Raw genomic sequence first — 25743 nt, 5'->3', positions numbered from 1 at the left:
AGGACTTCATGACTAAAACACAAAAGCAGTGGCAACAAAAGCCAAAATAGACAAATGGGATCTAATTAAACTAAAGAGCCTCTGCATAGCAAAAGAAACTACCATCAGAGTGAACAGGCAACCTACAGAATGGGAGAAAATTTTTACAATCTACCCATCTGACAAAGGGATAATCTCCAGAATCTACAAAGAACTTGAATAAATTTATATAAAAAAACCCATCAACAAGTGGGCAAAGGATATGAACAGACACTTCTCAAAAGAAGACATTTATGCAGGTAATAGATGCATGAAAAAATGCTCATCATCACTGGTCATCAGAGAAATGCAAATCAAAACCACAATGAGATAACATCTCACACCAGTTAGCATGGTGATCATTAAAAACGAAACAACAGATGCTGGAGAGGATGTGGAGAAATAGGAACACTTCTACACTGTTGGTGGGAGTAGAAACTAGTTCAACCATTGTGGAAGAGTGTGGCAATTCCTCAAGGATCTAGAACTAGAAATACCATTTGACCCAGCTATCCCATTACTGGGTATATACCCAAAGGATTATAAATCATGCTACTATAAGGACACATGCACACATAATGTCTATTGTGGCACTACTCACAATAGCAAAGCCTTGGAACCAACCCAAATGTCTGTCAATGATAGACTGGATTAAGAAAATGTGGCCCCATTCAAAGCAGTGTGTAGAGGGAAATTTATAGCACTAAATGCCCACAAGAGAAAGCAGGAAAGATTCAAAATTGACACCCTAACATCACAATTAAAAGAACTAGAAAAGCAAGAGCAAACACATTCAAAAGCTAGCAGAAGGCTAGAAATAACTAAAATCAGAGCAGAACTGAAGGAAATAGAGACACAAAAAACCCTTCAAAAAATTAATGAATCCAGGAGCTGGTTTTTTGAAAAGATCAACAAAATTGATAGACCGCTAGCAAGACTAATAAAGAAGAAAAGACAGAAGAATCAAATAGATGCAATAAAAAATGAAAAAGGGGATATCACCACTGATCCCACAGAAATACAATCTACCATCAGAGGATACTACAAACACCTCTATGCAAATAAACTAGAAAATCTAGAAGAAATGGATAAATTCCTCGAGAAATACACCCTCCCAAGACTAAATCAGGAAGAAGTTGAATCTCTGAATAGACCAATAACAGGCTCTGAAATGGTGGCAATAATCAATAGCTTACCAACCAAAAAGAGTCCAGGACCTGATGGATTCACAGCCAATTCTACCAGAGGTACAGGGAGGAACTGGTACCATTCCTTCTGAAACTATTCCAATCGATAGAAAAAGAGGGAATCCTCCCTAACACATTTTATGAGGCCAGCATCGTCCTGATATCAAAGCCCAGCAGAGACATAACCAAAAAAGAGAATTTCAGAGCAATATCCTTGATGAACATTGATGCAAAAATCCTCAATAAAATACTGGCAAGTGAATCCTGCAGCACATCAAAAAGCTTATACACCATGATCAAGTGGGCTTCATCCCTGGGATGCAAGGCTGGTTCAACATACGCAAATCAATAAATGTAATCCAGCATATAAACAGAACCAAAGACAAAAACCACATGATTATCTCAAAAGATGCAGAAAAGGCCTTTGACAAAATTCAACAACGCTTCATGCTAAAAACTCTCAATAAATTAGGTATTGATAGGATGTATCTCGAAATAATAAGAGCTATCTATGACAGACCCACAGCCAATATCATACTGAATGGGCAAAAACTGGAAGCATTCCCTTTGAAAACTGGCACAAGACAGGGATGCCCTCTCTCACCACTCCTATTCAACATAGTGCTGGAAGTTCTGGCCAGGGCAATCAGGCAGGAGAAGGAAATAAAGGGTATTCAATTAGGAAAAGAGGAAGTCAAATTGTCCCTGTTTGCAGATTATATGATTGTATATCTAGAAAACCCCATTGTCTCCGCCCAAAATCGCCTTAAACTGATTAGCAACTTCAGCAAAGTCTCAGGATACAAAATCAATGTACAAAAATCACAAGCATTCTTGTACACCAATCACAGACAAACAGAGAGCCAAATCATGAGTGAACTCCCATTCACAATTGCTTCAAAGAGAATAAAATACCCAGGAATCCAACTTACAAGGGATGTGAAGGACCTCTTCAAGGAGAACTATAAACCACTGCTCAATGAAATAAAAGAGGATACAAACAAATGGAAGAACATTCTATGCTAATGGGTTGGAAGAATCAATATCATGAAAATGGTCATACTGCCCAAGGTAATTTATAGATTCAATGCCATCCCCATCAAGCTACCAATGACTTTCATCATAGAATTGGAAAAAACTACTTTAAAGTTCATATGGAACCAAAAAAGAGCCCGGATTGCCAAGTCAATCCTAAGCCTAAAGAACAAAGCTGGAGGCATCATGCTACCTGACTTCACACTATACTACAAGGCTACAGTAACCAAAACAGCATGGTACTGGTACCACAACAGAGACATAGATCAATGGAACAGAACAGAGCCCTCAGAAATGATGCCGCATAGCTACAACTATCTGATCTTTGACAAACCTGACAAAAACAAGAAATGGGGAAAGGATTCCCTATTTAATAAATGGTGCTGGGAAAACTGGCTAGCCATATGTAGAAAGCTGAAACTGGATCCCTTCCTTACACCTTATACAAAAATTAATTCAAGATGGATTAAAGACTTACATGTTAGACCTAAAACCATAAAAACCCTAGAAGAAAGCCTAGGCAATACCATTCAGGACATAGGCGTGGGCAAGGACTTCATGTCTAAAACACCAAAAGCAATGGCAACAAAAGCCAAAATTGACAAATGGGATCTAATTAAACTAAAGAGCTTCTGCACAGCAAAAGAAACTACCATCAGAGTGAACAGGCAACCTACAAAATGGGAGAAAATTTTTGCAATCTACTCATCTGACAAAGGGCTAATATCCATAATCTACAATGAACTCAAACAAATTTACAAGAAAAAAACAAGCCCATCAAAAAGTGGGCAAAGGACATGAACAGACACTTCTCAAAAGAAGACATTTATGCAGCCAAAAAACACATGAAAAAATGCTCATCATCACTGGCCATCAGAGAAATGCAAATCAAAACCACAGTGAGATACCATCTCACACCAGTTAGAATGGCCATCATTAAAAAGTCAGGAAACAACAGGTGCTGGAGAGGATGTGGAGAAATAGGAACACTTTTACACTGTTGGTGGGACCGTAAACTAGTTCAACCATTGTGGAAGTCAGTGTGGCGATTCCTCAGGGATCTAGAACTAGAAATACCATTTGACCCAGCCATCCCATTACTGGGTATATACCCAAAGGACTACAAATCATGCTGCTATAAAGACACACGCACACGTATGTTTATTGTGGCACTATTCACAATAGCAAAGACTTGGAACCAACCCAAATGTCCAACAACGATAGACTGGATTAAGAAAATGTGGCACATATACACCATGGAATACTATGCAGCCATAAAAAATGATGAGTTCATGTCCTTTGTAGGGACATGGATGAAACTGGAAACCATCATTCTCAGTAAACTATCGCAAGGACAAAAAACCAAACACCGCATGTTCTCACTCATAGGTGGGAATTGAACAATGAGAACTCATGGACACAGGAAGGGGAACATCACACTCCGGGGACTGTAGTGGGGTGGGGGGAGGGGGCAGGGACAGCATTAGGAGATATACCTAATGCTAAATGACGAGTTAATGGGTGCAGCAAACCAACACGGCACATGGATACATATGTAACAAACCTGCACATTGTGCACATGTACCCTAAAACCTAAAGTATAATAATAAAATAAAAAATAAAAAAAAGAAAGAAAATGTGACCCATATACACCATGGAATACTATGCAGCCATAAAAAAGGATGAGTTCATGTCCTTTGTAGGGACATGGATGAAGCTGGAAACCATCATTCTGAGCAAACTATCACAAGGACAGGAAACCCAACACTGCATGTCTCACTCACAGGGGGATGTGAACAACGAGAACACCTGGACACAGGGCGAGGAACATCACACACCGGGTCCTGTCGTGGGGTGAGGGTCTGGGGGAGGGATAGCATTAGGAGAAATAACTAATGTAAATGATGAGTTAATGGGTGCAGCAAACCAACATGGCACATGTTTACATATGTAACAAACCTGCACGTTGTGCACATGTACCCTAGAACTTAAAATATAATAATAATAATTTGAATTTAGACATGTTAAAGTATATATTTATACTAGTAAATGATCATACTAATTTGAAATCAAATAGCTAAAATACTGAAGCATCTATTCCAAGGGAGAAAATAGTCAACATTCCTACTATTTTGTGATAGTTGATACAGTCAGTCTTTCTGCATATTTCAAAAAAAGTTTCTTGAAACCTACTATAGCTAAGAAAGTGGGAGATTTCAAAGATGGTTGTAGACTTCAGCTTGGGAAATTGGGTTTCCATTGAAATTCTGAAGGGATAGTAGGATTAGAGAAGACACATTTCTTTTCAATATGCTGCTTGTAATATTTGCACAGTACTTTGTCAGAGGGATCTAGTCAGCAGCTACCTATATGATCTATGGCTCTGGATAAAATTTGAACTATAGACATGAATTTGGGAGTCATTAGACTATGAATGACAGTTGATGTCACAAAAGTAGATGAGACAGCATGGCCTGCCCTTTATTATTTAATTCACATCTATGTCTCTTACCTCATTTTCCATATCCTGAAAACATATTTAACATCTCTCCAATCTCCACTCTGACCAACTTATTCCTGAGCTTCAGTCATTGGGAGTCGTGTTCCTTACATGTGTCATGGTGTTGCTTCTATGTTTTCCCTTGTTCTTGTTGTTTATTATGTGATGTACTCGTAGTTATTCTCTTTTTTGACTCCTAGACATTATTCAAAACTCATCTCAAGTGTTGCTTTCCCTTGAATACCTTCCTTCTCTGACCCTATTATTCTGCATAAGAAGCTCCTTCTGTCTGTTCCCATTGTACTCTGTGTATTCCTCTATCATACTAGAGAGATATAAAAATATCTATCCAGTATAAAAATAATAAAATGAACATTCAAGTACTCACCACCCTGCTAAGACTGAGAACATTGCCAATACCTTTTAAACTCACTTTGTGTACCTTTGACACAAATCATTTTAAAATTTATTTCTGAAATACAAAATCAGTGCTTCAAGTATGCATATTATCTATTGAGTTACTATAAAAATAACCTTCAAAAATTAAAGTTTGGAGACCTGAGGAAGAAATTCATACACTCCTTCAGAAAATTGTCTGTTGCTGGTGTTGAAAAACAAGGCTAGGAAATCTCCCTATCAGACATATAACACTTCCATACACACATAAATTTTAGATTACCTTAAGTAGTGCCTCTAGAACATAAAGTGTAAGAAAACAGTAGTTAGTGTGTTTTAATTCGTTGTGGTAGATTACATTTAACTGGGATATCCAAGAGATTATAAAGGGAAATATATTCATTAATATCACAAGGTATCCAACATGTTCAAATTCCTCAGTAAATACTACTGTATGGCATATACGAAAAAATAAGTATCTGTAAAACAAAAAGACAGTTTTATCTGATAAAAGGTTTACATTAAATGATTTTCATATATACTTATTTCTGTTCTACTTATCAACAGCCGCAGAGCCTTCCTTAATTCTGAAAGCAGCCACCACTAGCTAACACGTTCTGGCATCCTGCTTCAGATACTGCCCTTTTAATTTCTTCCACTGATCCTCCTCTGTCTTGAGTCTAGTTTCTCCTTTCTCTTTCTCTCCCTCCTTAAATCTCATTCACTTTTTCTTTTTACTTTTAATAGAAATATTTTTGGTATAATACAGGAAAAATTCAAACTGGAATTTTTTTTAAATAAAGAGAGTACTTTCTAGCTTTTGATAATTCCTATTTTCAGAGACGAATACTATTAGTTTGAATATTGTTCCAACTTTTTATGTTTATAAAATGATTATCTATAAACATAAAAGAAGTTATATGACACATATATTTCTGTAACCTGCATTTTTCCCTTTTAACAATGTATCATGAGCATCTTCTCTTGTCAAGGTATAAAATTGGGATCAAAGCCTAGGATGCATGGTGGTGGAATATATGGATCCAAATTTTATCACAAAATTTAAATTAATGTATATGCTTTAAAAAGTAGCTTCCATATTCAATATGATGGAGAGTAGAAATGTAGATAAAAAGATTTACTTTTAATATTTTAATTATTCAAGTAGTATAATAATACACTATTGTTGTTAAAATTCACATGATAATGATGAATTAATTGCTGATTGAAGACTGGGTAAGTACCAGATCATTTTCTGATTCTTAAAGGTACATCTATGCCATGGCCCAGAAGCTTTTACAATTTTGGATCCCATTTGAAAAAAAGATGATCAAATTATGAGTGCAGTAATATATAGTCTGTGCTCACATTGCCAGGGCCCTCCAAGGCCTCTGGCAGTTCCTCTGTGATGGGAGCTGCAGAGTTCAAGCCTTGCTAACTTTGTGGTAACCTCCCTGTCCTCTCTCCAGTCTGCTTTTTTTGATCTCTTCCAGCAGCAAAACCATGTTTGGCAAAGCATGGCACTGGAGGTTACCTTTGCTTAAATTTATGGTTAAATTTGCAGTCACTGATCTCATTCATTTTGTCACTAGCTATATTTCTTACCCTTGAATCTAAGAAAAAAAAAAAGAAATTCCAATTGAAAAGGAAGAAGTAAAATGATCTCTATTTGTGGATGACATAATCCTATATACTGAAAATCCTAGAGAATGTGCAAAAATCAACTAGAGCTAATAAACAAAATAGCAAAGTTTCAGGAAACAAAATCGATATATAAAAATCAGTTGTATTTCTATACACTAGAAAAGACTGATCTGAAAATGAAATTATGAAAACAATTATATTTAAAATAGCACCAAAAACAACAAAATAGTTAGGATTAATGTTAACCTAAAACTTGCATGCTCAAAACAACAAAACATTACCAAAGTAAGTTAAAGATTTAAATAAAAGGTAAGATATTCCATGTTCATGGTTTGGAAGGCTTAATATTGATAATATGACAATGCTACCCAAAGTAATCTACAGATTAAATTAAATCCTATAAAAATCTCGACCTTTTTCTTTATTTTGAAGAAACAGGCAAGATAATCTAAAATTTATATGGAATTGTAAGGGACCTCAACTAGTTACAACAATCTTGAAAAAGAAAAATTGAAGGACTTATACTTCCTGATATCAAAATTGTATACCAAGTGTGGAAAACAATTTGGTGGTTACTCAAGAAACTAAATATAGAATTACCACACAGTCCTGCAATTTTGCCCCTGGGATATGCCCTTGAATAGAAAGCAGGTATTCAAATAAGAACTTGTACATGAATGTTCATGGCAGCACTATTCATAATAGCCAAAAGGCAGAAACAACTCAAATGTCCATAAACTGATGAATGGGTAAATAAAATGTGGTATATATACCATGGAACATTATTCAACCTTAAATGGGAATCACATATTGATACATGCTACAAAGAGGATGACCCTTATGGTACTAATACATTCTGTTATGTGGATGAAAACATTATGCTAAGTAAAAGAAGCCAGAAACACAAGGCTACGTAGTGATGATTTCATTTATGTGAAACATTTGAAATAAGTAAATTCACAGGGTCAGAAAACAGACTGGTGCTTTCCAGGAGCAGGGCAAAAAGGGGAAATGGGGAATGACTGCTTAATGCATACCCAGTTTATTTTTGGACTAATAAATAACACCGAATTATACATTTTAAAATGGTTAATGGTTTACTTATGTATATGAAATTTACCTCAATTAAAAAGAGAATACTATTCCTATCTTTCTTATTCTTTAAGTAACTTTATGTATGTACATAAGAAATTTAGGGTGGTGGCTGACCCCCGCATTTCTAATAAACATTCTGTAGCTATTTATGCCCTATGACACTCATCAGTCTCCTCTGAGGTGGCTACCACCCACTTCAAAGCTTTACATCAATTGTAAAGACAGGAAAAAAAAACCTTTTTTTAAAAAAAAATAAAAAATTAAAAGGATGCAGTTAAGGTTTACAGTGGATGTTGGCCAGATCATTTTTCTCTTAGATTATGCCATAATCTCCTTCGATTTTTATAAAAACTCTAACTATATATGGTGGTACCAAAATTTGTGGTGAGTTTGAAGGCTGATTTGGTAACAGGTATAAAATATGAATTTGTTAATACAGATTATTTTTGTTTTCTTAGTTTAGGTTTTATGTTTGTGAGCATTTTCTGTGACTATAAATAAGGCCATTTTTCAGATAATAAAATATGCAAAAATTTTTAAAAAGAAATTTCATTGTAAAATTCCTCAAAATATTTTGCAAAATATTCAGGATAGAGGGTGGTTCCAAGATAGCTGAACAGGAACAACTCCAGTCAACAGCTCCCAGCATGAGTGACACAGAAAACGGGTGATTTCTGCATTTCCAACTGAGGTACCAGGTTCATCTCACCGGGGCTTGTCAGACAGTGGGTGCAGGACAGTGGGTACAGTGCACCGAGCATGAGCTGAAGCAGGGCAAGGCATCGCCTCACCTGGGAAGTGCAAGAGGTCAGGGAATTCCCTTTCCTAGCCAAGTGAAGCTGTGACAGATGACATCTGGAAAATCGGGTCACTCCCACCCTAATACAGCGCTTTTCCAATGGTCTTAGCAAACAGGCCACCAGGAAATTATATCCCACGCCTGGCTCGGAGGGTCCCACGCCCACGGAGCCTCACTCATTGCTAGCAGGGCAGTCTGAGATCGAACTGCAAGGCAGCAGCAAGGCTGGGGGAGGGGCACCCACCATTGCTGAGGCTTGAGTAGGTAAATAAAGTGGCTGGGAGGCTCGAACTGGGTGGAGCCCACTGCAGCTCAAGGAGGCCTGCCTTCCTCTGTAGACTCCACCTCTGGGGGCAGGGCATAGCTGAACCAAAGGCAGCAGAAACCTCTGCAGACTTAAATGTCCCTGCCTGACAGCTTTGAAGAGAGTAGTGGTTCTCCCAGCATGGAGTTTGAGATCTGAGAATGGACAGACTGCCTCCTCAAGTGGGTCCCTGACCCCTGAGTAGCCTAACTGGGAGGCACCCCTGACTAGGGACAGACTGACACCTCACAAGGCCGGGTAACCCTCTGAGATGAAACATCCAGAGGAATGATCAGACAGCAAAATTTGCTGTTCAGCAATATTCACTGTTCTGCAGACTCCACTGCTGATACCCAGGCAAACAGGGTCTGGAGTGGACCTCCAGCAAACACCAACAGACCTGCAGCTGAGGGTCCTGACTGTTAGAAGGAAAACTAACAAACACAAAGGACATCCACACCAAAACGCCATCTGTACATCACCATCATCAAAGACCAAAAGTAGATAAAACCACAAAGATAGGGCAAAAACAGAGCAGAAAAGCTGAAAATTCTAAAAATCAGAGCACCTCTCCTCCTCCAAAGGAATGCAGCTCCTCACCAGCAACAGAACAAAGCCGGATGGAGAATGACTTTGATGAGTTGAGAGAAGAAGGCTTCAGATGATCAAACTTCTCCGAGCTAAAGGAGGAAGTTCGAACCCATGGCAAGGAAGCTAAAAACCTTGACAAAAGATTAGACGAATGGCTAACTAGAATAACCAGCGTAGAGAAGTCCTTAAATGACCTGATGGAGCTGAAAACCATGGCACAAGAACTACGTGATGAATGCACAAGCTTCAGTAGCCAATTCGATCAACTGGAAGAAAGGGTATCAGTGATTGAAGATCAAAGGAATGAAATGAAGCAAGAAGAGAAGTTTACAGAAAAAAGAGTAAAAAGAAATGAACAAAGCCTCCCAGAAATATGGGACTATGTGAAAAGACCAAATCTACATCTGATTGGTGTACCTGAAAGTGACGGGGAGAATGGAACCAAGTTGGAAAACACTCTGCAGGATATTATCCAGGAGAACTTCCCCAACCTAGCAAGGCAGGCCAACATTCAAATTCAGGAAATACAGAGAATGCCACAAAGATACTGCTCGAGAAGAGCAACCCCAAGACACATAATTGTCAGATCCACCAAAGTTGAAATGAAGGAAAAAATGTAAAAGGCAACCAGAGAGAAAGGTCAGGTTACCCACAAAGGAAGCCCATCAGACTAATAGAGGATCTCTCAGCAGAAACTCTACAAGGCAGAAGACAGTGGGGGCCAATATTCAACATTCTTAAAGAAAAGGATTTTCAACCCAGAATTTCATGTCCAGCCAAACTAAGCTTCATAAGTGAAGGAGAAATAAAATACTTTACAGACAAGCAAATGCTGAGACATTTTGTCACCACCAGGCCTGCCCTGCAAGAGCTCCTGAAGGAAACACTAAACATGGAAAGGAACAACCGGTACCAGCCACTGCAAAAACATGCCAAATTGTAAAGACCATCTATACTAGGAAGAAACTGCATCCACTAATGGGCAAAATAACCAGCTAACATCATAATGACAAGATCAAATTCACACATAACAATATTAACCTTAAATATAAATGGGCTAAATGCTCCAATTAAAGGACACAGACTGGCAAGTTGGATAAAGAGTCAAGACCCATCAGTGTGCTGTATTTAGGAGAACCATCTCATGTACAGAGACACACATAGGATCAAAATAAAATGATGGAGGAAGATCTACCAAGCAAATGGAAAGCAAAAAAAAACAGGGGTTGCAATCCTAGTCTCTGATAAAACAGACTTTAAACCAATAAAGATCAAAAGAGACAAAGAAGGCCATTACATAATGGTTAAGGGATCAATTCAACAAGAAGAGCTAACTATCCTAAATATATATGCACCCAATACAGGACCACCCAGATTCATAAAGCAAGTCCTTAGGGACCTACAAAGAGACTTAGACTCCCACACAATAATAATGGGAGACTTTAACACCCCACTGTCAACATTGGACAGATCAACGAGACAGAAAGTTAACAAGGATATCCACGAATTGAACTCAGCTCTGCACCAAGCGGACCTAATAGACATCTATAGAACTCTCCACCCCAAATCAACAGAATATACATTCTTATTAGCACCACATCACACTTATTCCAAAATTGACCACATAGTTGGAAGTAAAGCACTCCTCAGCAAATGTAAAAGAACAGAAATTATAACAAACTGTCTCTCAGACCACAGTGCAATCAAACTAGAGCTCAGGATTAAGAAACTCACTCAAAACCACTCAACTACATGGAAACTGAACAACCTGCTGCTGAGTGACTACTGGGTACATAACAAAATGGAGGCAGAAATAAAGATGTTCTTTGAAACCAATAAGAACAAAGACACAACATACCAGAATCTCTGGGACACATTTAAAGCAGTGTGTGGAGGGAAATTTGTAGCACTAAATGCCCACAAGAGAAAGCAGGAAAGATCTAAAATTGACACCCTAACATCACAATGAAAAGAACTAGAGAAGCAAGAGCAAACACATTCAAAAGCTAGCAGAAGGCAAGAAATAACTAAGATCAGAGCAGAACTGAAGGAGATAGACACGAAAAACCCTTCAAAAAAATCAATGAATCCAGGAGTTGGTTTTTTTGAAAAGATCGACAAAATTGATAGACCACTAGCAAGACTAATAAAGAAGAAAAGAGAGAAGAATCAAATAGATGCAATAAAAAATGATAAAGGGGATATCACCACCGATCCCACAGAAATACAAACTACTCTCAGAGAATACTATAAACACCTTTACACAAATAAACTAGAAAATCTACAAGAAATGGATAAATTCCTGGACAATACACCCTCCCAAGACTAAACCAGGAAGAAGTTGAATCTCTGAATAGACCAATAACAGGCTCTGAAATTGAGGAAACAATTAATAGCTTACCAACCAAAAAAAGTCCAGGACCAGATGGATTCACAGCCGAATTCTACCAGGGGTACAAGGAGGAGCTGGTACCACTCCTTCTGAAATTATTTCAATCAATAGAAAAAGAGGGAATCCTCCCTAACTCATTTTATGAGGCCAGCATCATCCTGATACCAAAGCCTGGCAGAGACACACACAAAAAAGAGAATTTTAGACCAATATTCCTGATGAACATTGAAGCAAAAATCCTCAATAAAATACTGGCAAATCGAATCCAGCAGCACATCAAAAAGCTTATCTACTATGATCAAGTGGGCTTCATCCCTGGGATGCAAGGCTGGTTCAGCATATGCAAATCAATAAATGTAATCCAGCATATAAACAGAACCAAAGAAAAAAAACATACGATTATCTCAATAGATGCAGAAAAGGCCTTCAACAAAATTCAACAGCCTTCATGCTAAAAACTCTTAATAAATTAGGTATTGATGGGACATATCTCAAAATAATAAGAGCTATTTATGACAAACCCACAGCCAATATCATACTGAATGGGCAAAACCTGAAAGCATTCACTTTGAAAATTGGCACAAGACAGGGATGCCCTCTCTCACAACTTCTGTTCAACATAGTGTTGGAAGTTCTGGCCAGGGCAATCAGGCAGGAGGAGGAAATAAAGGGTATTCAATTAGGAAAAGAGGAAGTCAAATTGTCCCTGTTTGCAGATGACATGATTGTATATTTAGAAAACCCCATTGTCTCAGCCCAAAATCTCCTTAAGCTGATAAGCAACTTCAGCAAAGTCTCAGGATACAAAATCAGTGTGCAAAAATCACAAGCATCCTTATACACCAATAACAGACAAACAGAGAGCCAAATCATGAGTGAACTCTCATTCACAATTGCTTCAAAGAGAATAAAATACCTAGGAATCCAACTTACAAGGGATGTGAAGGACCTCTTCAAGGAGATCTACAAACCACTGCTCAACGAAATAAAAGAGGACACAAACAAATGGAAGAACATTCCATGCTCAGGGATAGGAAGAATCAATATCATGAAAATGGCCATACTGCCCAAGGTAATTTATAGATTCAATGCCATCCCCATCAAGCTACCAATGACTTTGTTCACAGAATTGGAAAAAACTACTTTAAAGTTCATATGGAACCAAAAAAGAGCCCGTATTGCTAAGTCAATCATAAGCCAAAAGAACAATGCTGGAGGCATCACGCTACCTGACTTCAAACTATACTGCAAGGCTGTGGTAACCAAAACAGCATGGTACTTGTACCAAAACAGAGATCTAGACCAATGGAACAGAACAGAGCCCTCAGAAATAATACCACACATCTACAACCATCTGATCTTTGACAAACCTGACAAAAACAAGAAATGGGGAAAGGATTCCCTATTTAACAAATGGTGCTGGGAAAACTGGCTAGCCATATGTAGAAAGCTGAAACTGGATCCCTTCCTTACACCTTATACAAAAATCAATTCAAGATGGATTAAAGACTTAAATGTTAGACCTAAAACCATAAAAACCCTAGAAGAAAACCTAGGCAATACCATTCAGGACATAGGCATGGGCAAGGACTTCATGACTAAAACACCAAAAGCAATGGCAACAAAAGCCAAAATAGACAAATGGGATGTAATTAAACTAAAGAGCTTCTGCACCGCAAAAGAAACTACCATTAGAGTGAACAGGCAACCTATGGAATGGGAGAAAATTTTTGCAATCTACTCATCTGACAAAGGGCTAATATCCAGAATCTACAAAGAACTCAAACAAATTTACAAGAAAAAAAAACAACCCCATCAAAAAGTAGGCGAACGATATTAACAGAGACTTCTCAAAAGAAGACATTTATGCAGCCGAAAGACACATGAATAAATGCTCATCATCACTCGCCACCAGAGAAATGGAAATCAAAATCACAATGAGATACCATCTCACACCAGTTAGAATGGCGATCATTAAAGTCAAGAAACAACAGGTGCTGGAGAGGATGTGGAGAAATAGGAACACATTTACACTGTTTGTGGGGTTGTAACCTATTTCAACCATTGTGGAAGACAGTGTGGCAATTCCTCTGGGATCTAGAACTACAAATACCATTTGACCCAGCCATCCTATTACTGGGTATATACCCAAAGGATTATAAATCATGCTGCTATAAAGACACATGCACACATATGTTTATTGTGGCACTATTCACAATAGCAAAGACTTGGAACCAACCCAAATGTCCATCAATGATAGACTGGATTAAGAAAATGTGGCACATATATACCATGGAATGCTATGCAGCCATAAAAAAGGATGAGTTCATGTCCTTTGTAGGGACATGGATGAAGCTGGAAACCATCATTCTGAGCAAACTATTGCAAGGACGAAAAACCAAACACTGCATGTTCTCACTCATAGGTGGGAATTGAACAATGAGAACACCTGGACACAGGGTGGGGAACATCACACGCTGGGGCCTGTTGTGGGGTGAGGGGAGGGGGGAAGGATAGCATTAGGAGATATACCTAATGTAAATGACGAGTTAATGAGTGCCGCACACCAACATGTCACATGTATGCATATGTAACAAACCTGCACGTTGTGCACATGTACCCTAGCACTTATAGTATAATAAAAAAAAAAATTCGGGATATCATTTTAAAACAAAAACAGGGAATTTCAAGTGAATATAATAGCCTTTCTTGTAACGTTCAAAAGCACTTACTTTGATGGGCCCCCTTTTTCCTTTCTGGTATTATACACCAAATTAAGTAGTAGTTTTCTAGTAAAGGTAACTGTTTTTTGGCTTTCAGAATAATTCTTTATTGTCTCAAGACTCATATATCTAGAAAAAGAGAGAAATCTTTAAACATGCTTTAAACATTTTGAGATAAGTTTAATGTTGCACAAAACAGGAAGACTATTTTGTGTCATGATGGCTGGATTAAGACATTTTCATGAGCATGGTTCATGAAGTTAGATTGTCAGGCTCACTTGTTAAACAGAGAGTATTAAAAATTGGAGATACATGGTTGAAAATAATAGAGATTTCAAGGTTCAGGGACAGAAAACATACTATGTTTCAAATATTTGGGATTCAGACATCTGGGTTTTCATGTTAGATTCCCCATTGTCTGGTATGGCAATGGACAAATTACCTCATTAACTTGCTGGCTAATCTAAAAAATAAGGATAAAAATACCAATGTTAGGTTGGGATAATTAAATGGGAAAGCATGTATAAAGCATCCAACTCATATCACACATCTTCCCATCGCTATGTCTTCACCTTCAAAGCAGATAGTAAGGTTTAAAATGACTAAAAATGAGTTAAAATGGTAACTTAAAAAAGTCACTGGTCATAAGAGCTCACTGTCATTTTGGTAGCACTTGTCTCAAGTTTTCTGTAGCATTCTGCTGGCTTTTTTTTTTTAATTGAGACAGCTCAGATCCGTGTATATGATCACGTCTTGTTTAGCCAACCTCCTTGGCTTTTCAAGGAATTTACCTGCTGCTGACCAGATACTTTCATCGTCATGATCAGAAGGAGAGTAAGGCTCTGCCCTTGGATCTGAGGCCCTACCTTATAATGTGGCTTAATGGAAGGGCATTGGAAACCTAAGTTCAAAGGTAAACCTTGCCCTTTCTATGAATTATAATGTTCTTACTTTAAAACTTGTATATATATTTTTTTACTACAGGGATACTAACGTAATTGAAAAGAATGAAGTCATTCAATTATCTGTAATTAAATATAATATGCAGTAAATAAGTGGAAAATGTTGAATCTGTATACTCTTTTCTACTTGATTCATTTATAATTGAAAAAATATTTATTCAACATCTGCTATGGTTGTTAAATGCTAAAGATAGACCATAAAGAAATACTGGTCTGCCCTCAAGGTTCCAACAGACTAGTGGTATGAAACACGTAAATACCAATTACAGTAAAATGTGGTAAGTGTTGCCACAGAGATAATAAATGAGAGGGCTCCCTGGACTCACAAAAATAAGCATTTAATATAGTCTTATTGTGATATCTATGTGTGACACTTTAGAGCACAAATTACTAAGTAATTCAGGCTCTTGAATTCCTATTTTACATCAATGTGTTCACTGTTTAGACCTGATTTAGGGAAACAGTATGATCTATTTAACTGGATAGTGAGGCAGCTTGGCTTTGAATACCAACTCTGTAATTTATGAGTCAAATGACCTTGCATAAATTATTTAATTTCTCCTTGCTTTACTTTCCTAACCTGCATCGTGAATATAATAACAGCATCTATCTCATAAGATTCTTCTGAGGTAAAATAGGTTAATACATGTAAAGTGTTTAAAACTGTACCTGGTTTGACACTCAATAAAAAGAAACTATGTGCTCAAAGTATTATTTTTTAGGCAATTATACAAGCACTTAGCATAGGTCCTGGTGCTCCTGTTTAAACCCTCCACTCTTTCTTTTCTTAGACTTGTTTTTCTTGCCACAGGTCACCCTGACACATGAGGCACTCATAGGAATAATTAGCAAATGGTAAAATCAACTCCAAGGCAGCTCAGCAAAGAAGCAAGAACTGAATATAAGCATAATCAATAGAAAGTTCTCTAGGGGCTGGAATACCATTTTGCTAATATTAATATTCCCTACAGTGACTGGCATATATTGGTAATATATAGCTTTGCACATATTGGTGTTCAATGTATATCTCTTACATGTATGCATTAAAAATGTAATATATTCCAAAGTTTGCCTTCATAGACATGTTTCTTTGGCCTTTGGGGAACATTTAAAGAGAAAAAAATCAAGGCAGTGGGCTGAATTTCTCTATGTTGTTTTATTTTTATTTTTATTTTTGAGACAGAGCCTTGCTCTGTCCCCCAGGCTGGAGTGCAGTGGCGCGATCTCAGCTCACTGCAACCTCTGCCTTCGGGGTTCAAGCAATTCTCCTGCCTCAACCTCCTGAGTAGCTGGGACTACAGGTGCATGCCACCATGCCTGGCTAATTTTTTTGTATTTTTAGTAGAGACAGGGTTTCACCATATTGGTCAGGCTGGTCTCGAGCTCCTGACCTCAAGTGATCCACCCACCTCGGCCTCCTAAAATGCTGGGATTACAAGCATGAGCCACTATGCCCAGCCTGTTGTTTTATTTTTAACATCTCCTGGAAAATATATTAATGATGCTTTTTATTGTGTCATTTATTAAAAACTTCCACTGTACAATGTGCACCTTTCTTCTTTAAAATATGCATGGTGTTGTTTTGAATTGATCACATTTGCCAAGCCCTCTCTTTCAACTCCCTCAACTTTACTAGGTCAACTAAAGCATTGGAAGTGCCTGGATTGAAAGGACAAACAGAGACCCTGGTACCATAGATGAAAATATTCAAGCATTATAAATCAAGGAAACAAAATTTTAAATAAGATATATTTCATCTTCCTATCATGACACATATAATGTCATAATGATTTGTATGACTAGGCTTAAAATGAAAACTCTTAGTTACTTTGAAAGTCTGTACTTGAAATGAAATGCAAATATGCCCTGATTTCTGGCTGCTTCTTTTCTATCATCTAACTTTATCCTTCAGTGTACCACAAGGTTGTACGTGTGACTTAACACAAGGTTGGCACATCCTTCAGGTTTAGGGGTATGCACACCAAAGGCCTGGTTTGCTCATGAGATGATGGACCAGGACTAGAGGCCCAAATAGACTCTGGAAATAAGCTTAGGACAATTTAAGCAGGGAATTTTGGTGTCTTCAGGACTGTTGTATGGAACTAGAAAGTATGTCTGGGTGGACACTGTTGCAGTTGCATTGCAGTTTAACCCCCCTCTTTGCCCAATCATAGATTCAGCATTCCTCCACAGGGGATGATCTGAGGGTACTCCTCAAAACACCAACTTTGAGGAAGTCACTGCTTATTTTGGAGACCTATATCTAAAGAAATCACTACAAGATTCCAAATGCATGCTAAGTATTAAGAGAAGATGTTGAAGTACTACCTGTGTATTGGGGAAGATATGCCTGGAAGGATTAAGGAAGGCTTCACTCTTACTTAGTCTGGCATTCAAATTGTCTAAAAGGAAGAGTTCTTTACCACAGCTTAACTTTTGGCAGGGGGAGGACAAAGAACAAAAGAAAGTTTCAGTCAGAAGGAACAGCTTGTTCAAAATCACGGAGGTATGAATGAATGCAGCAAATTTGGGAAACTGAAAATAGGTAGTTTGGCCTGAGGGTGGGGTATAGAGCAGACAGCTCTGCTGTCATACTAGAGTATTGATATTAATAGTAGAGGGAACCAAGTTACCAGACAAAAACAAGAAAACTCACTTGGGTAATTTCCTAAATGCTGTGGCTTAGAATAGAAGCCATCTCTTGAGAATATACTTACTTTCCCTTCTTCTCACCAAAACTTCCTGCTGCACCAACCAACACCTGGACAGCACTCTGGGACAGAATCTCATCCCTGTATTGTCTCTGGTAGCTTGCCTAAAAAAATATTAATTCAAGTCATTATATAGCATGAATAACGATGACAACTTATTACAATCTTGATGGGAAAAATGTGTGATAAAGAAGTAAAAACACTCAATCTAGTATATTTGTAAAAAGAATCTTTCTATGGAGTTCAGATTATAAGATTACTGGATAAGGTAGGTCTTGGCTTTGGGTGGAGCCACACTGGTTCTGAAGGAAACTAGAGCTCTTCTAGACATGGAATTAGATTTTCAAAAAATAAATGGAACTTATTGGCAAATGAGTTTGGGAACTGCTACAAGCTATATCCACATCTCAAAAGTTAATAATGAATATTAAAGGCTCTGAGAAACCCTACAGTAAAAAAAAATCCTACTATACATCTTTATTTAATTGAATTTTCTCAAATATTTCCACAACAGGGCTCTGCTGCCTCATCTGTGATAAGGATTAAAATTATTATATCTTTGTAACTTATATAATTATTTATAGAAAATTTTATAATTTATAAGGAGTATTATAATAAGAGATTGCTACTATTTGGCAGAATGCAGTCACTTCTTCATTCAATACGTATATATGAGCGTCAGGGACTATGTCTGATGATATGGAAACCAGTATCTGACACTGTTCCTGGCATCCATGTGCTGAACACTATTCAGAATCACTGTGTAGACCAACTTCCTTAACTGAAATATATTATATGACCAAAGATTTCTAGGTTCTGCAGCAGGCATTCTCTCTGCATGATCAGTTTTGAATATTAAACACTGCTTTGTTTTGGGGAAATACTAGAAAGAAATAGCAATGACATTTGAGGATGTGGGATGAAAAAACTTTTCCCATAATTACAAGAATTCAATAGAGTACACTCTTCTCCTTAAATATCATTAAAATATGTTTAAAACAATATTAAATCAAAATATTCTTAGTATCCTCCAGATAAAAATTGTAGTTTGAAAAAATGAGGAAGCTAAAGATTATGTGGGTCTCACGAAAGCTTAGCAACACAAATACCAAAGCAATTAGATAATAGAAGATGTTAACTGTTAAATTATCTTTCCCAATGGGAACGTAGAAACCAAATCAACAAATCAAGATGAGCATGAAAATATGTCTAAAATTAAGAAGAACTCGGAAGATATTAAGTGAAATGAGGATCTAGAGAACAGAGCAGAGAAATCCAATCTACTTTGAAAAGCAGGATTTCTTGATTAAGACACAATAGCACAAGATCAATGATTGAAATATAATAGTAGAACCCAAACATTTGAGGCAATAAATCAAAAAGGTACATGGAGTGTACACTGCAGAAAACATCGAATATCACAAGCGAAAAAGAGGTTATTCAGTCACCATAAGTTTCCTCTTTTATAGATTGAGAGAATGAAAACTAAATAGATTAAGTCCTTAGTCACATATCATATTAATAACAAAAACAAGATTCAAAATGAAGTTTCCTTCATTTATTTGGGGGGTTCTTATACACCATATTTTCCTGAAATAAATTAAAATTGGGAAGTGACTAAAAGACATGGCCTCATAACATTTTTAATTTACAAGGAAATAGAAATAATTCTACAGATATCCAAACAAGAAAGGAAGCTGTATTTAATAAATATTAATTTATTAATTGCATAAAAATCATTACTTTGTCTTCATATAAATGTATAATTACTTGGATAAAACTCCTATTTTTAGGTCTGAAACATCTTTAAACATTTACTAATCAATTCTTTTTTCTACAAAATTAGACTAGAGACACTAGCCAAACCATTGAAAAATACATTTCAAAGATATTCTCAGCTGGGAATATTGTTGGAAATAATCAGTGAATATTATAACGTAATATCAATATATTAAAGAATGAAATATGTAATAAAACATATCTATAAAAGGCTTCTGTTTATAAGACTAATAAGCATAATCATTAAAACAAAACTTAAAGTATAAAAGTGAAAACAGATTAATTGAGTGAATATTAATTGAGCACCTACCATGTACTACACATTGTGGTATTCACTGAAGACATACAGATGAATAAATCACACGTTAGCCTAAAAATTATTACCTAGGTTTGCTAGATTTGCCTACAAGAAAAATTAACTATACTAAAAAGCAAAATTTCAAGTGAAGCAGCATATGAGCTGAGCTGCTGGCTAACCAGCCCCTTGCTTCCCCAGAGTGAAGACCAGCCTGGAACCCTGTCCTCAAAGGAGTAGCACCTGAGAAGAGATGCTGGCTGACCAGCCTGCACATCCCCCAGATCACAGATGATCCTGGTTCTCTACCCATGGTAGCATAGCCAGCTCCCTCATTCACAAAGAAGCAGACCCCACATAGGTAGACCAGCCACACAAACTTCTGCAGCCTAAGCAACTGAGGCACTCACAGGCATCAATGACATTGACTGTAGCCGAAGAAACTGTATTGAGGCTATGCTATTGTATCCACCCAGTAAAAAGCTAATGCACCCTACCCAACTGACACCCTCTGCAGGTGAGTCTTTCCCCATGAAAGCCACTATACAAAATTGAAAGAGGTAACTGTTTCACGAGATCTGAAGATATCAATGCAAGGATACAAAAAAACATGAAAAAGCAAGGAAATATCTCACTGTTAAAGGAACACAATAGTTCACCAGCAACTGGTCCCAAAGAAATGGAAATGTAGAAACTCCCTGAAAAGGAATTTACAATAATGATATTAAGGAAACTCAGCAGACACAATAAAATCGAAAAGCAATTCATTATGTGAATGAGAAACTCAACAAAAAGATAGATATTATAAAAAAAACTGAACAGAAATATTGGAGCTGACTAATTTAATGAATGAAAAAATACAATTGAGAACTCTGATAACAAACTAGATCAAACAGAAAAAAAGAATCTCTAAACTTGAAGCCAGATATTTTCAAATAACCATGTCAGACAAAAGAGAAAGAAAAAAGAGAAAAGGAGAAAGAAAGATACATAGATAAGAAACAAAAGAAAAAAGGGAGAAAGAAAGAAAGAAGAAAGAGAGAAAGAAGAAAGAAAGAAAGGAAGAAAGGAAGGAAGAAAGAAAGAAAGAGAAAAAGAAAGAGCCAAAGAACCCAAGAGAGCTCATGGGACCTATGGGACATCATTACACAAACAAATGTTATCATTATGGGAATTTAAGAAGGAGAAAAGATGGGAAAAGTTATAAAAGACATATTTAATAAAGTAATAACAGAAAACTTCCAAGTTTTTGAAAAGATATAGACATCTAGATCCAGGAAGGTCAAATATCCCCCAAAAGTTTCAACCTAAAAAATTCTTCTCTGAGGCACATTATAGTGAAACTGTCAAAAGTCAAAGACAAAGAGAGAATTTTAAAAATAGAAAAAGTGTCAAGTCACATATAAAGGAATCTCCATTAGAATATCAGCATATTTCTCAGCAGAAACTTTATAGGCCAGAAGAGAATAAGATAATATGGTTGACAAATGATATGGTTGACAATATGAAAGACAAAAAAAACTTTCAACCAACAATACTATATCCAGAAAAGCTATCCTTCAGAAATCAAGTGTTTCCCTGAGAAGTAAAACCTGAGAGAATTCACCATTACTAGACAGGACTCACAAGAAATGTTTAAAAGTCAAATATCTGGAAGCAAAAGGACAATAACTAAGATTGTAAAAACATATAAAACCCAATGGTAGAGCAGATACACAAATCTTAAAGGAATCAAACCTTATTATTACAGAAAAACACCAAACTTCAAAGATAAACAAACAAAAATAGATACACACCAACCAAAAAAAAAATAATAAAACGACACCTTTCAATAATAACCCTGAATGTAAACTAATTAAAATATCCATTTAAAAGATATAGACTGGCTGAATTGATTAAAAAAATAAGACCCAACTACACATCACCTATGCCTATTAAAAACTCACTTCACCTATAAAGACACCCACAGACTGAAAGTGAAGGGATGAAAAAAGATATTTCTGGCAAACAGAACCCAAAAATGATCAAGAGTAGTTATATAGCTATACTTATAACTGATAAAATAGACTTTAAGTAAAACACTGTAAGAGAGACAAAGAAGTTTACTATATAATGATAAAGGGATCAAATCAGCAAGAGGACAAATAAATACCAAAAACCAGAGCACTCAGACATATAAGGCAAAAATTATTAGATCTGAAGGGAGAGAAAGACTCCAATACAATAATAGTTGGGTCTTTAAAACCCTAGTCACAGCATTCGAAGGACTATCTAGATAGAAAATCAACAAAGAAACATTGGATTTAAACTGCACTATAGACAGAACATTTCATTCAAGAACAGCAGAATACATATTCTTCTCATCAGCACACAGATCATTGTCCAGGATAGAGCATATGGTAGGCCACAAAACAAGCCCCCCAAATTTTTAAAAAATTAAAATCATATCAAGTATCTTTTCTGACCACAATGGAGTAAAACTGGAAATCTGTAACAAGAACATTGGAAACTGTACAACCATGTGGAAATTAATCATGTTCCTCAACCACTGATAGATCAAGAAAAAAAAATTAAGAAGGTAATTCTTTATTTTGAAACAAAAATAGAAACACAACTCACCAAAACCTATGGGATATAGCAAAAGCTGCACTAAGAGGGAAATTTATAGTAATAAACTTTTACATCAAAAAAATAGACAGAGAGCCAGGTGTGGTGGCTCATGCCTGTAATCCCAGCACATTTGGAGGCTGAGGTGTGCAGATCACTTGAGGTCAGGAGTTTGAGACCAGCCTGTCCAACATGGTGAAACCCCATATCTACTAAAATTATAAGAATTAGCCAGGTGTGGTAGCAAGCACCTTTAATCACAGCTACTCAGGAGGCTGATATAGGAGAATTGCTTGAATCCAGGAGGTAGAGGTTGCAGCGAGCCGAGATTGCACCACTGCAATCCAGCCTGGGCGATAGAGTAAGACTCCATCTCCCCCCCACCCCCCACACACAAAAGTTCAAAAAACAACTTAATTATGCACCTCAAGGAACTAAAAAAGTAAGAACAAACCAAACCCAAAATTAGGTCAAAGAAAGAAGTAATAAAAATCAGAACTAAAATAAGTGAAATTGACACCAAAAATAATATAAAAGATCAGAAAAACAAAATGTTGTTTTTTAAATAAGAAAAAATTAACAAACCATTAGACTAAGAAAATAAGGAGAGAAGATACAAATAAATCAGAAGTAAGACAAATAAATCAGAAGTGAAAAACGAGACACAACAACTGAGACCCCACAAATTCAAAGGATCATTACAGACTATTATGAACAACTACACTCCAACAAATTGGAAAACCTAGAGGGAATGGATAAATTCCTGGACACATAAACCTACTGAGATTGAGCCAGGAAGACATAGGAAGTCCGAATAGACCAATGAAGACTTACAAGATTGCAGCAGTAATATAAAGTCTCCCAAGCAAAAAATATTTTTGAAAGGGAAGGAATTCTTCCAAACTCATTTTATGGGGCTAGCATTACCCTAATACCAAAAGCAAACAACACAACAAAAAAGAAAACTATAGGCTAATATCCCTCATGAACACAGATGCAAAAATCCTCAGCAAAATACTAGCAAACAAAATCTAACAGCACATCAAAGAGATTATACACTATGATCAAGTGGGATTTATCCCAGGAATGCAAGGATATTTAAACATACACAAATCAACACACATGAGACATCACATTAACAGAAAGACCAAAGCCATTTGATCATCTGAATAGACACAAAAAAATTTGATAAAATTCAGCATTGTTTCATGTTTCAAACTCCCAACAAATTAGATATACAAGGAATGTACCTAAATACAATAAAACCATATATGACAAATCCACAGCCAAAATCATACAGAATGAGGATAAGTTAAAATCTTATATTTAGGAAAGCTAAAGACTCCACAAAACAACTCCTAGAACTGATAAACCAATTTAATGAAGTTGCAGGATACGATATTAACAAACAAACAAAATTAGTAGCATTTCTACAGACTAACAGCTAACTATGTGAAAAGAAATCAAAGCATAAATCCCATTTACAACAGCTACCAAAAATACATAAGAATACATTTAACCATGAAAGTGAAAGACCTCTACAATGAAAACTATAAAAGACTCATGAAGGAATTGAAGAGAACACAAAAAATGGAAAGACATCCCATGTTCATATATTGGAAGAACAAATCTTGTTAAAATGACCATACTCCCTAAGAATCCTACGGATTCAATGCAATCCCTAGCAAAATATCAGTGATAGAGAAAACATTCCTAAAATTTGTATGGAACCTCAAAAGACCTCGAGTAGCCAAAGCAATTTTGAGCACAAGGAACAAAGCTGGAGACATTATAATACCTTAATTCAAAATACACTACAACCAACAAGCTATAGCAACCAATACAGTATGGTACTTGCATAAAAACAGGCACACAAACCAATAGAACAGAATAGAAAACCCAGAAATATATTACCTATTTATAGCCAATTGATTTTCAACAAAGTCATAAGGAACGTACACTGGGGAAAGAACAGTCTCTTCACTAAATAGTGTTGGGATTAATAGTCATATGCAGATGAATGAAACTAAACCATTGTCTCTCCTTTATATGAAAATAAACTCAAAGTGGATTAAAGACTCACCACTATGAAACCACTAGAAGAAAACGGAGGAGAAACACTTCAAGTCATTAGACTGGGGAAGGATTTCATGGCTACAATCTCAAAAGCACAGGAAACAAAAGGAAAAATAGACACATGAGATTATATCAAACTAAAATACTACTGCACAGCAAAGGAAGCAATCAATAGAATAATGAGACAACCTGCAGAACAAAAAGAAATATTTGCAAACTATTCTTCTACTAAGGCATTAATATCCAGAATAGACAAAGAACTCAAACTACCCAACAGCAAAAACAAACAAACAAATAGTATGATTTAAAAATGAGCAAAGGATCTGAACAGACATTTCTCAAAGACACAAATAGTCAACAAGCACATAAAAAAATTTAACATCGCCAGTGAATAGGGAAATGAAAATCAAAACCATAATGAGATATTATCTTTCCCCGGCTAGAATACAATGTTTATATATGGGGAATGTTCATTGCAGCACAATTCACAATAGGCAAGATAAGCAATCAATCTAAGTGTCCATCAATAGATGAATGTATACAGAAAATGTCGTATATTTACACAACAGAATACTATTGAGCCATAAAAATGAATAAAATGCTTTCATTTGTGGCAACATGGATAAGAC

At 36.5% G+C, this 25743-nt stretch overlaps 1 protein-coding gene across 1 annotated transcript in view; it reads right to left on the bottom strand.

The window, feature by feature from the left end:
• SLC9C1 (solute carrier family 9 member C1) overlaps window positions 1–25743 on the bottom strand; it is a 162369-nt gene that overhangs the window by 72180 nt on the left and 64446 nt on the right. The window contains 3 exon segments of the mRNA XM_030801717.1: window positions 5420–5615; window positions 14694–14813; window positions 18364–18461. Coding sequence (XP_030657577.1) covers window positions 5420–5615; window positions 14694–14813; window positions 18364–18461 — 414 coding nt within the window.

Source organism: Nomascus leucogenys, chromosome 21 (assembly GCF_006542625.1).
Source record: "Nomascus leucogenys isolate Asia chromosome 21, Asia_NLE_v1, whole genome shotgun sequence".
Taxonomy (NCBI): Eukaryota; Metazoa; Chordata; class Mammalia; order Primates; family Hylobatidae; genus Nomascus; species Nomascus leucogenys.
This window is presented reverse-complemented; position numbering and strand designations above follow the sequence as displayed.